The sequence below is a fragment of the Chiloscyllium plagiosum genome, unplaced genomic scaffold, assembly GCF_037043375.1.
Source record: "Chiloscyllium plagiosum isolate Xiang-an unplaced genomic scaffold, Cpla_swu_hap1 HiC_scaffold_7, whole genome shotgun sequence".
Taxonomy (NCBI): domain Eukaryota; kingdom Metazoa; phylum Chordata; class Chondrichthyes; order Orectolobiformes; family Hemiscylliidae; genus Chiloscyllium; species Chiloscyllium plagiosum.
Window position 1 is genome coordinate 95,298,880 of NW_028270145.1, and position 12,055 is coordinate 95,310,934.

Consider the following 12,055-nt stretch of genomic DNA (forward strand, 5'->3'; position numbering starts at 1 on the left):
CCAAATATTGACTGGGAATATTAAAAGAAAGTGAGGACTGCAGATGCTGGAGATCAGAGTCAAAACGTGCGATGCTGGAAAAGCACAACAGGTCAAGCAGCATCCAAGGAGCAGGAGAATCGACGTTTCTGGCTTAAGCCCTTCATCAGGAAGGGCTTATGCCTGAAACATCGATTCTCCTGCTCCTTGGATGCTGTCTGACCTGCTGTGCTTTTCCAGCACCGCACTTTCGATTGGGAATACTACAGTTCAAGTACTTTAGTTGGGTCAGTTTTTATCCAATGTGTGCAGGAGGGTTTCCTGAAACAGTATGTAGACAGGCCAACAATGGGTGAGGCCGCATTAGATTTGGTACAGGTTAATGAACCTGGCCAGGTGTTAGATTTGGAGGTAGGTGAGCACTTTGGTGATAGTGACCATAATTCGGTTATGTTTGCTTTAATGATGGAAAGAGATAGGTATATACCACAGGGCAGGAGTTATAGCTGGGGGAAAAAGGCAATTACGATGCAATTAGGCAGGATTTAGGATGCATAGGATGGGGAAGGAAACTGTAGGGGATGGGTACAATTGAAATGTGGAGCTTATTCAAGGAACAGCTATTGCAGATCTTTGATAAGTATGTACCGGTCAGGCACGTAGGAAGTTGTCGAGTGCGGGAGCCATGCTTTACTAAGAAAGTTGAAACTCTTGTCAAGAGGAAGAAGAAGGCTTATGTTAGGATGAGATATCATGGCTCAGTTCAGGCACTTTAGAGTAACAAGTTAGCGAGGAAAGACCTAAAGAGGGAGCTAAGAAGAGCCAGGAGGGGACATGATAAGTTATTGACGGACAGGATCAAGGAAAACCCTAAAGCTTTCTGTTGGTATATCAGGAATAAAAGAATGATGAGAGTAAGATTAGGACTAAGCAGGATAGTAGTGGGAAGTTGTGCATGGAGTCAGAGGAGATAGGGGAAGCACTAAATGAATACTTTTCATCAGTATTCACACCAGAAAAAGACAATGTCATCAAGGAGAATACTGATATACAGGCTCCTAGACTAGATGGGATTGAGATTCACAAAGGAGGAGTTGTTAGCAATTCTGGAAAGTGTAAAAATAGTTAAGTTCCTTGGGCCGGATGGGATTTATCCTAGAATTCTCTGGGAAGCCAGGGAGGAGATTGCCGAGCCTTTGGTTTTGATCTTTATGTCGTCGTTGTTTACAGGAATAGTGCCACAAGGGAGGATGGCAAATGTTGTTCCCTTGTTCAAGAAGGGGAATAGAGACAACACTGGTAATTACAAATCAGTGAGCCTTACTTCAGTTGTGGGTAAAGCGTTGGAAAGGGTTATAAGAGATATGATTTATAATCATCTAGAAAGGAATAAGTTGATTAGGGATAGTTAACAATGTTTTATGAAGGGGAGGTTGTGCCTCATAAACCTTACTGAGTTCTTTGGGAAGGGGATTAAACAGGTGGATGAGGGTAAAGCAGTTGATTTGGTGTATATGGATTTCAGTAAGGCAATTGATAAAGTTTCCCACCATAGGCTATTGCACAACATATGGAGACATAGGGTTGAGGGTGATTTAGCAGTTTGGATCAGAAATTGGCTAGCTGAAAGAAGAGAGAGGGTGGTAGTTGATGGGAAATATTCATCTTGGAGTTCAGTTACTAGTGGTGTAACGCAAGGATCTGTTTTGGGGCCACTGCTGTTTGTCATTTTTATAATTGACCTGGATGAGGGCATCGAAGGATGTGTTCATAAATTTGCGGATGCCACTCAGGTCGGTAGAGTTTGTGTATAGTGACGAAGGATATTGTAGGTTACAGAGGGACATAAGTAAGTGTAGACCTGGGCTGAGAGGTGACAAATGGAGTTTAATGTGGAAAAGTGTGAGGTGATTCACTTTGGAAGGAGTAACAGGAATGCAGAGTATTGGGCTAATGGTAAGATCCTTGGTAGTGTAGATGAGCAGAGGGATCTCAGTGTACAGCTCCATCAAACCTTGAAAGTTGCCAGCCAGATTGATAGGGTTGTTAAGGCATATGGTGTGCTAGCTTTTATTGGTAGAGGGATTGAGTCTCAGATCTATGAATTCATGCTGCAGCTGAACAAAACTCTGGTACAGCCTTACTTAGAGTATTGCATATAGTTCTGGTCACCGCATTGTAGGAAGGATGTGGAAGCTTTCGAAAGGGTGCAGAGGAAATTTATTAGGATGTTGCCTGATATGGAGGGAAGGTCTTATGAGGAAATGCTGAAGGTCTTGAGGCTGTTTTCGTCAGAGAGAAGAAGGGTGAGAGGTGATTTAATTGATTTAATCAGAGGATTAGCTTGGGTGGACAAAGAGAGCCTTTTTTCTTGGATGGCGATTGCTAGCACAAGGGGACATAGCTTTAAATTGAGAGGTGACAGATTTAGTACAGATGTAGGTAGTTTCTTTATTCAGAGTTGTCGGGGCATGGAACACACTGCCTGCAACAGTCGTAGACTCACCAACTTTAAGGGCATTTAAATGGTCATTGGATCGGCATATGGATGAGAAAGGAATAGTGTAGGCTAGATGGGCTTCAGACTGATTTCACAGGTTGGCACAACATTGAAGGCCAAAGGGCTAGTACTGTGCTGTAATGTTCTATGTTCTCTGTACTAAATCATTTGCTTGAACCAATATAAGTGAGCCTACTTTCCACCAGTGATTTTTGAAGCATCTAACATTTTATTTTGCACAGTTGTCTTCTCAATGTGCAAAAGGATATAAGAAAATAAACACAACTGAAATATCAAACAGACAAAGAATAATGCATTTAAACAAAGTCCAAAGAGCCTGGGTCTAACACTTCAAATATTAAAATCAGGTGATTTTGTGATTATTGCTAAATCTAACTTGTTTATTCAAGTCAAAACTGTTGTTCCATTCCATTTTATACTGGTCAAATTAAAAAAATTCCAATCCAAACACCAATTATAATTAAGTGAGCCAAAGTCTTTTGTGGAGCCCTATCAAATTTAATATTCTACAATTTTATCCCTACAAGCGAGAGATGGCAGTATGTACTTCCCAATTGTCATTACAAATCAGAGTAAGTAAAATAGTTCTCTGATCAGACATTTGATGCAAATGGAATCAGGGTTCAAGGAGATAATTTGGGAATGTATAGCTGAGACTGAAGATCAACCATGATCTTATTAACTGGCAAAGCAAGGTTGAAGGCTGATGCATTCTCCTGTTCTTTATTGATACATTTTCTGAAATTTAATATCAAATGTCATATTGTCTATGACTTCCCAGAGGAAACATAATCAGTAAAGAAAAACATTAGGAAATGCACATACAAATACAATGATGCCTAGGAGACATGACTACACTTTTTTTTAAGTTAAACTTGCATGTTGTCTTTTAAGAAAAGGACACATTGATTTTCAAGATGGCTGCCACAGGTCACATGACATTCATATGTTGACCAAGCCCCTGGAAGTTTCTAAAAATGGATTATAATCGATATTCCAAGACAGCATTATTATTATGGAATATCATCTCCGGCATTCTTAGAACTTATCTCTAAACAACAAATTCTCAAACTTTTCACTCCAGATCTACCAATAGCAAAGAAGAGCTAAATAAATTGATCATGTCCAAGGAAATGCTGAGGAGCTTTACCGACATTGACTGTATGCTTATTGCCACAGTTAATATGACCAATCATCACTCCATCAAAAGTCTTTCCTTTTTGAAAGCCTTTAATTATAATATCCTCCTTCCTTTGTGGCAGTCAGCAGAAATAATAACCAAGATAAATGACACTGGAGAAACCAAGGTACAACATTAACAATGTGTAAGACTTAAAGCTTAGAGTTTCCTTTAAACTTGTTCCAAAATTTCTTGAATTTGCCTGGAAAAAGAAATTGGCTGTCAGGCCACAAGAATTACTGAGGCTGCCCACACTACCCTTTGCTTATTCGAAAGCAAAGTCACCTGAACTTTTTTGAACTTCATCTACAGTGAGGAAAAGCTGTCCCTCTCACTTGGCTCTTAGAATCACATGAAATGTTAACTCTTCTGTTCTTCAAAAACGTTAGTTCAATGAAACATTAGGAGCTGGTTTTGTGAACAGACAATGAGAATTCTGAATGAAGTGGTTGAATTGAGATGCTCATGATCATACACATTTTAGATACTTACATCTTTACACTGGTAAGAATTCTTCATAGCTTCATACTCTGGGGTAACAGTTTGAGGGAAATAACAGCTTCCTTTATCCATCTCATAGTCGGCCTTATAATTTTTCTTCAGGAGAAGATAATATAGTATTATTTATTGGCAGAGGTAACATGATAGGCCATAATCAATTTACTGGTTGTTCCCAAACTAAATTTTGTTTACTTACATCACTCTTCATTGCTCCAACTTTCAAACAGTGAATCATGTATGGATCCTCATGACTGCCAACATAATGGCCCTTGATATTATCTTCATAAATCTGTTTATACTTGACCTACAATGGAAATATCCAGAGCAGCGATGTCAGCTGAGTTCAAATACTGTACTTTACCCCTTAGTTTAGTGGACCACTCCTGTACTTACATCACTGAGATTTGCCAGCGTTTGGTCAGTTTTGAATTTTGGCGTTTCACAGTAGTTCATGCTACTTTTGCGAGCCTTTTTGTAATCATCCTTGTACTTCTTCTGCAAAAGTAAAGCAACGAGTGACAGGTTTGCAAAGTAGAATTTACTTATTTGATACTCAATAGAAATTAAAATGCTCGCTGTCATCTTCAAACTCCTCAATGTATCAGCCCAACCAATATCTGTGACCATGCCTTCCCACGTGTGTCTGGACTCCCACTTTGTTCTTTCTTCATCAACTGCACCCAACACCACCTTTAATATTATGGCAGATCCTTCAGCTGTTTCAGATGCACCTTCTGAATGCTCCCCATAAACCTTTCTATCTCCCCATACTTCTTACCACCAAGCTTTTGACTGGGGATGCGATGGCTGTTTGGAATTGCCGCAAGACTATTAATCCAGAAACTCAACTTATGTTCTGGGAACCCAGGTTTCAATCCCAACATAGCAGATGGTGGAATTTGAATTCAATGAAAAAAAATTAAGCATCTACGAACGACCTTGAAACCATTCTCCATTGTCGGAAAACCCATCTGGTTTGTAATGTCCTTACCTGGTCTGGCCTACATGTGACCCCAGACCCACAGCAATGTAGTTGACTCTCAATTGCCCTCTGAAATGGACTAGCAAGCAATTGATTTGTATCAATCACTACAAAGTCTCAAAGAAATGAAACCACACGTATTACCTGGCCTTGACCTCAGCACCAGAAAAGACGAGGGCAGAATAAGCCCTGTCAACCCTGCAAGGTCCTAACAACTGGGGGCTAGTGCCAAAATTGAGAGATCTGTCTCACAGACTAGTCTGATATAGTCGTACTCACAGAATCATATTTTACAGACAATGTCCCAGACACCATCATCATCATCCCTGGATATGTCCTGTCCCCCAGCAAGACAGACCCAGCAGAGGTATTTGCACAGTGGTATACAGTTGAGAGGGAATTATCCTGGGAGTCCTCAACATTGACCCTGGACCCTATGAAGTTTCATGGCTTCAGGTTAAACATGTTCAAGGAAAACTCCTGCTGATTATCACGTACTTACCTTACTCAGCTGACAAATTGATACTCCCCCATGTTGAACAATACTTGGAAGAAGCACTGAGGATGGCAAGGGTACAAAATATACTCTAGGTGGGGGATTTCGATGCGCACCACCAAGAGTGTCTCGGAAACCGTAATACTGATTGAGCTGGTTGGGTCCTAAGGGACATAGTTACTAATTGGGTCTGCAGCAGGTGGTGAGGGAACCAACAAGAGGAAAAAAACATACTTGACCTCATCCTTTCCAATCTGACAGCGGCAGATGCAGCTAACCATTCCATTATCAGTAAGAGCAACCACCGCACAGTCCTTGTTGAGACAAAATCCTCCCTTCCTATTGAGAATAACCTCCATTGTGTTGCATGGCACTATCACTGTGCTAAACGGAATAGACTTCAAACAGATCAGGCAACTCAAGACTGGGCATCCATGAGGTACTGTGGGCCACCAACAGAAGCAGAATTGTACTCCAGCACAAATCAGTAACCTTATGGCCCAACATATCTGCCACTCAACCATTACCATCAAGCCAAGGGATCAACCCTGGTTTAATGGAGAATGCAGGAGGATATGCCATGAGCAGCTTGACGCATACATAAAAATGAGGTGTCAACTTAGTGAAAGTACCAAACAGGACTGTTTGCATGCCATACAGCATAAACAGATTTGAGAATGGTGATGGACAATTAAACAGCTCACTGGAGGAGAAAGATCCACAAATATCCCTATCCTCAAAGATGGAGGAGCACAGCACAACAGTGAAAAATGTAAGGTTGAAGCATTAACAACAATATTCAGTCAGAAGTGCTGCGCGGATGATCCATCTCGGGCTCCTCCAGTGGTCCCAAGCATCACAGATACCAGTCTCCAGCCAATTCACTTCATTCTATGTTATATCAAGAAATGAAGGCACTGGATACTGGAAAGACTGCAGGCCCTGACAACATTCTGGCAATAGTACTGAAGATTGGTGCTTCAGAATTTGACATTCCCCTAGCCAAGCTCTTACAGTACAGTTACATCACTGATATCTTCCTGACAATGTGGAAAATTGTCCAGATATATCCTATACATAAAAAGCAGGACAAATCCAACCCAACCAAATACCACCCCATCAGCCTTCTCTCAATCATCAGTAAAATGATGGAAGGTGTCATCAACAGTGCTATCACGCAACACCTGATCAGCAATAATCTGCTCAGTGACACCCAGTTTCAGTTCCGCCAGGAGCACTCAACTCCTGATGTTAGTACAGCCTTGGTTCAAACATGAACAAAAGAGTTGAATTCCAGAGGTGAGGCAAGGATGACAGCCCATAACATCAAGGCTGCATTTGACCAAGTATGATATCAAGGAGCCTTAGCAAAACTGGAATCAGTGGGTAATAGGGAGCAAACTCTCCACTGCTGAGTCATACCTGACACATAGGAAGATGGTCATGGTTGTCGGTGGTCAGTCATCTCAGCTCCAGGACATCTCTGCAGGAGTTCCTAAAGATAGTGTCCTAGGCCTACCCATCTTCAGCTGTTCATTCCATGACCTTCCTTCTAGCATAAGATCAGAAGTGGGACGTTCGCTTACAATGGCACAATGTTCAGCGCCATTCGTGACTCCTCAGATACTGAAGCAATCCTTGATGAAGTACATCAAGATCTGGACAATATTCAGGCTTGTGCTGACAAGAAGCAAGTAGTATTTGCACTACACAAATGCTAGGCTATGACCATCAAACTAACCACTGTTCCTCGACATTCAATGGTGTTGTCATCACTGAAGCCCCTACTACCAATATCCTGGGGGTTACCATTGACCAGAAACTGAACTGGACTCACCACATAAACACAGTGACTATAAAAGCAGGCTAGATGCTAGGATTACAGTAGTGAATGACTCATCTCCTGACTCACCAAAACCTGTCCACCATCTACAAGGCACAGATCAGGAGTGTGATGGAATACTTCCCATTTGCCTGGATGGTGCAGTTCTAGCAACACTCAAGAAGCTTGGCACCATCCTGGACCAAGCAGCATTTTTGATTGGCACCATATCTACAAGCATCCACTCTCTCCATCACCAATGCGCAGTGGCAGCAGTGTGTACTAAGCACAAGATGCACTGCATAAATTCACCAAGGATCTTCAGACAGCACCTTCCAAAACATGACCACTTATATCTGGAAGGACAAGGACAGCATATACATGGGAACACCACCATCTTCAAATACCTCTTCAAGCTACTCACTATGCTGACCACTCCTTCACTGTCACTGAGTCAACATTCTGGGATTCCCACCCTTATGGCATTATGGGTCAACCCATAGCAGGTGGATTGCAGAGGCAGCTCACCCCCACCTTCTCAAGGGGCAGCAAGGGACAGGCCATAAATGCTGGCCAGCCTGCAACACCCACATTGCACAAAAATAAATTTTAAAAATCTTTCCTACATCTTCCCATGGTTTGTCATTGACTTGAATAGTCATTTCTGATTCTCACTCTGTAAATGCTGCAGAGTGTTTCCAGCTTGTTTGCCTTTTATTTTGGACCTCCAGCATGAACGATTTTTAATTTTTCCATGCCTCCTTTGTATTTTTATTCCTTTGTCCTCTGTATTTTTTCCACTGGTACATTGTCTAGGGATTGTCCCAGCAGGAGTATTGAGTCCTGTTGCGGGTTGCACATCATATGAATACATTGGAGAGAAACAATTTACTAGTATGGTCCCAGGTATGAGAAACTCCTGAGGATGGATTGAACATGTTGGGACTGTTGTCCCTGCATAGAATGAGGATGAGAGAAGCTCTGATTGAGGTGTTCAAAACCATTGAGCGCGCTGGACAGAGTAAGTAGGAAGAAGCTGTTTTTCTTGTTTAAAAAAAACAATAACAAGAGGGCTTAAATTTAAAGTAATGTGCAAATGAAACAAGAGCGATGTGAGAAAAGTCTTTTTCATGAAGTGGGTTGTTCATGTATGGGATGCACTGCCTGCAAATGTGGAGGAGGCAGATTCAATTGATGCATTCATAACGGCATTAGATATTTAATTTGGATAGTAATGGTATGTAGGGACATTGGGAACAGGAAGGAGATTAGTCCTGGGATAATAAATACAGACCAGATAATAGAGCCGGTACAGGCACAATGGACCAAGTGGCCCCTTTCTGCACCATAATAATGTGCAAAAGGAATGGTGCTCACTGTCTAAAGGCGCATTGAGCTTGTAAATACTTACGTCACTTGCTATATCACCGGCTTTCTTCAACTGCTGAAGCAGAGGATTTTCTGTAGCTGGTAGGGTGTTGTAATCAGTTTTATCTTTGGTCTTCTCATAATCTTGTCTGTATTTTATCTAAAGAAGCAAGAGAGGTTAATAATTAATAGAATTCTTTCACTTATAAGATAGCTGGTACTTAATGCACAAAGCCAACATGTGTTTTTGGAGACAGGTCAGCTGATGGTTGAAGTGCAGAGGTGCCAATACAGGACGACCCCGTATTCGCGGTTCTGGTTACCGCAGTTTCACTTACCCACAGTTTACTGTGGCCAAACATATAAAAGGGAATGTTCCAGAACCAAGGACCAGGAGGCTGCCGGGAAGGTACGTTTCCCATTTAAATGAATGCATTCACTCATATCCGTGTTTTCGGACTTCCGTGGTAGGTATTGGAATGTATCCCGCACGGGTACGGGGGAACTACTGTATCTAATGTGATTTGAACTTATGAGGCACAAGGACAACTTTCAAAGAAACCAGCTTTCTAGTCTTAATCATAGAAAACATGAAAGAAGAGCATTGGATACCAATAACAAAATACTTCTGAAGTTTACCTTCTCAATGTGGTCAGCTACCTGAAAACCCACCCAAAATGAAATGCTTCTTCCCACACTTGACCATTCATATTTGCTGCAAATGCAAACCAATGATCTCACTGTGTTGTCTCATTTTCTATATTAAATCAATTTGTTTTATCTGAAGCTCAGTCATAACCCAGTAAAAGTGTTGATGTGCAGTTTTCATCAGCTCTCCAGCCAATAGCTGAGATACCTATTACTTCCACTAAGTACCACTCCAAATTTCCACAGAAGGAGCATTGATTAATTTTGGTACAAAGGAAGTGGCAGTCAGAACATGAGATGAATATATTCAAGCGGGAATCACTTACCGGACTAGTAGCTTCCTGAGTACGCTTGTTGGCTACATATTCGGGAGTTTCATTTTGCATGAAGTAAATTTGGTCTTTCATTTCCTCATAGCCCTCATTGTATTTTTTCTAATTAAAAAGGACAAAAACATAAATCAAGCTATTGTTCAGATGGTTCATCATCATCTGATAGTTCACTAACTCATGCTGAGAAGCCATTATCAAAGCAAATAGATTGTGTGGTTATACTAATAAGATAATTCAGGATAAAACAAAATCCCATTTCTTCCACAGAACTTGGCTTGACCGTATTTAAGATGCTGCATCTGTTTTACCTTCAAACTGTGAATTATTATGAGGTCTTTGGAATAGATTTACAGGGGTGCTGCAAGAATGATTCATAGCTTCAATCTTAATTATCTCAGATAGACTTAAAATTTGGTTTTCTTCACAGACATATGGTTGATATGGTGGCTCAGTGGTTAACACTGCTGCCTCACAGCACGACTGTGTGGAGTTTGCAGATTCTCCATGTGTCTGTGTGGGTTTCCTCTGGGTGCTCCAGTTTCCTCCCACAGTCCAAAGAAGTGCAGGTTATGTGAATTGGCCATGCTAAATTGTCCGTAGTGTCCAGGGATGTATAGGTTAGTTGCATTCGTCAGAAAAAATGTAAAATGAAAGGATCAGGGAATAGGTCTGGATGGGATACTCTTTGTTGTGGACTTGCTTGGCCAAATGGCCTGTTTCCTCACTGTAGGGAGTATATGATAGTAATCCCATATACACAACTACTTTATTTTTGAGTGCAGTGAATGGTGTTGTGTATCTGTCCTGGAGAGGGAGGACTCATCATTTAAGGGATCAACTGAGAGTCTGATTTAAATTGAGCTGCTGATAGCTGGAATTCCCCTGGACTCAAACAGAGTCTTTCTAGGCCTTGTGAACCAAGATGGAGAGGAGTGGTCCCCAGAACTCCTCAAGCATGTCTTCTGCCAATAATGATACCTCCTCACTGTTTGCAATTGGTCAATCTTCCGCCTTCTAGTTCCATGATTCTGAGTTGCAATTCAATATATGACAAATATGTGACAGAGGTTAAGTAGGTTAGGTTTTTTTCACTAGAAAAACGGAGATTAAGGGGGACCTGATTGAGGTTTACAAAATCATGAAGGGTATAGACAGGGTGGATAGAGACAAGCTTTTCCCAGGGTGAAGGATTCAATAACGAGAGGTCATGCTTTCAAGGTGAGAGGTGGAAAGTTTAAGGGGGATACACGCGGCAAGTACTTCACATGGAGGGTGGTGGGTGTTTGGAACGCGTTGCCAGCAGAGGTGGTAGAGGCAGGCACCGTAGATTCATTTAAGACGTGTCTGGACAGATGCATGAGTAGGTGGAGAGCAGAGGGATACAAATGTTTAGGAATTAACCGACAGGTTTGGACAGTACATTTGGATCGGCTCAGGCTTGGAGGGCCCAAGGGCCTGTTCCTGTTCTTCTTTGTTCTTTGTTCTAAATACATCTCCACTTCCTTCAAATATTCAGCTCAAAACACCCTTATCCCACTCTGTCCAATGTGTTCAGGAGGGTTTCCTGACACAGTATGTCGAAGGGCCGACAAGAGGGGAGGCCACACTGAATCTGGTGCTTGGTAATGAACTAGGCCAGGTGTTTGATTTAGTGGCAGGTGAACACTTTGGAGAGAGTGACCATAATTCAGTTACATTTAGTTTAGCGATGGAAAGGGATAGGTACATGCCACAGGTCAAGAATTATCGATGGGGCAAGAGCAATTATAATGCAATTAGGCAAAAGTTAGGATGCATAGAAAGGGGTAGCAAAATGCAGGGGATGCAGGCAATGGAAATGTGGAGCTGGTTTAAGGAACAGATATTGCATGTCCTTGATAGGTATGTCCCTGTCAGGCAGGGAGGAAGTGATAGGGTAAGGGAACCATGGTTTACTACAGAAATTGCATTACTTGTTAAGCGGAAGAGGAATGAAACAAGATGGTACAGATGAGGCGATGGAGAGTTACAGATCAGCTAGGAAGGACTTAAAGAGAGAGCTAAGAAGAGCAAAGAGAGGACACGAGCAGTCTTTAGCAAATAGAATAAAGGAGAACCCTTAAGCTTTCTATAGGTATATGAAGAATAAAAGGATGATCAGGGTAGGAATAGGGCCAGTCAAAGACAGAAGTGGGAAGTTGAGTGTGGACCCTATCGAGATCGGAGATGTGCTAAATGAACATTTCT

General features: G+C 41.7%; 1 protein-coding gene across 38 annotated transcripts in view; it reads right to left on the bottom strand.

Moving 5' to 3' along the window:
• neb (nebulin) overlaps positions 1 to 12,055 on the bottom strand; it is a 297,385-nt gene that overhangs the window by 255,571 nt on the left and 29,759 nt on the right. For all 38 annotated transcript variants that reach the window (XM_087989288.1, XM_087989277.1, XM_087989285.1 and 35 more), the window contains 5 exons: positions 9,824 to 9,931; positions 8,893 to 9,009; positions 4,575 to 4,676; positions 4,378 to 4,485; positions 4,173 to 4,277 (listed from right to left, as the gene is read on the bottom strand). In XM_087989288.1, the coding sequence (XP_087845414.1) occupies positions 4,173 to 4,277; positions 4,378 to 4,485; positions 4,575 to 4,676; positions 8,893 to 9,009; positions 9,824 to 9,931 (540 nt within the window). The remainder of the gene's footprint in view (positions 1 to 4,172; positions 4,278 to 4,377; positions 4,486 to 4,574; positions 4,677 to 8,892; positions 9,010 to 9,823; positions 9,932 to 12,055) is intronic.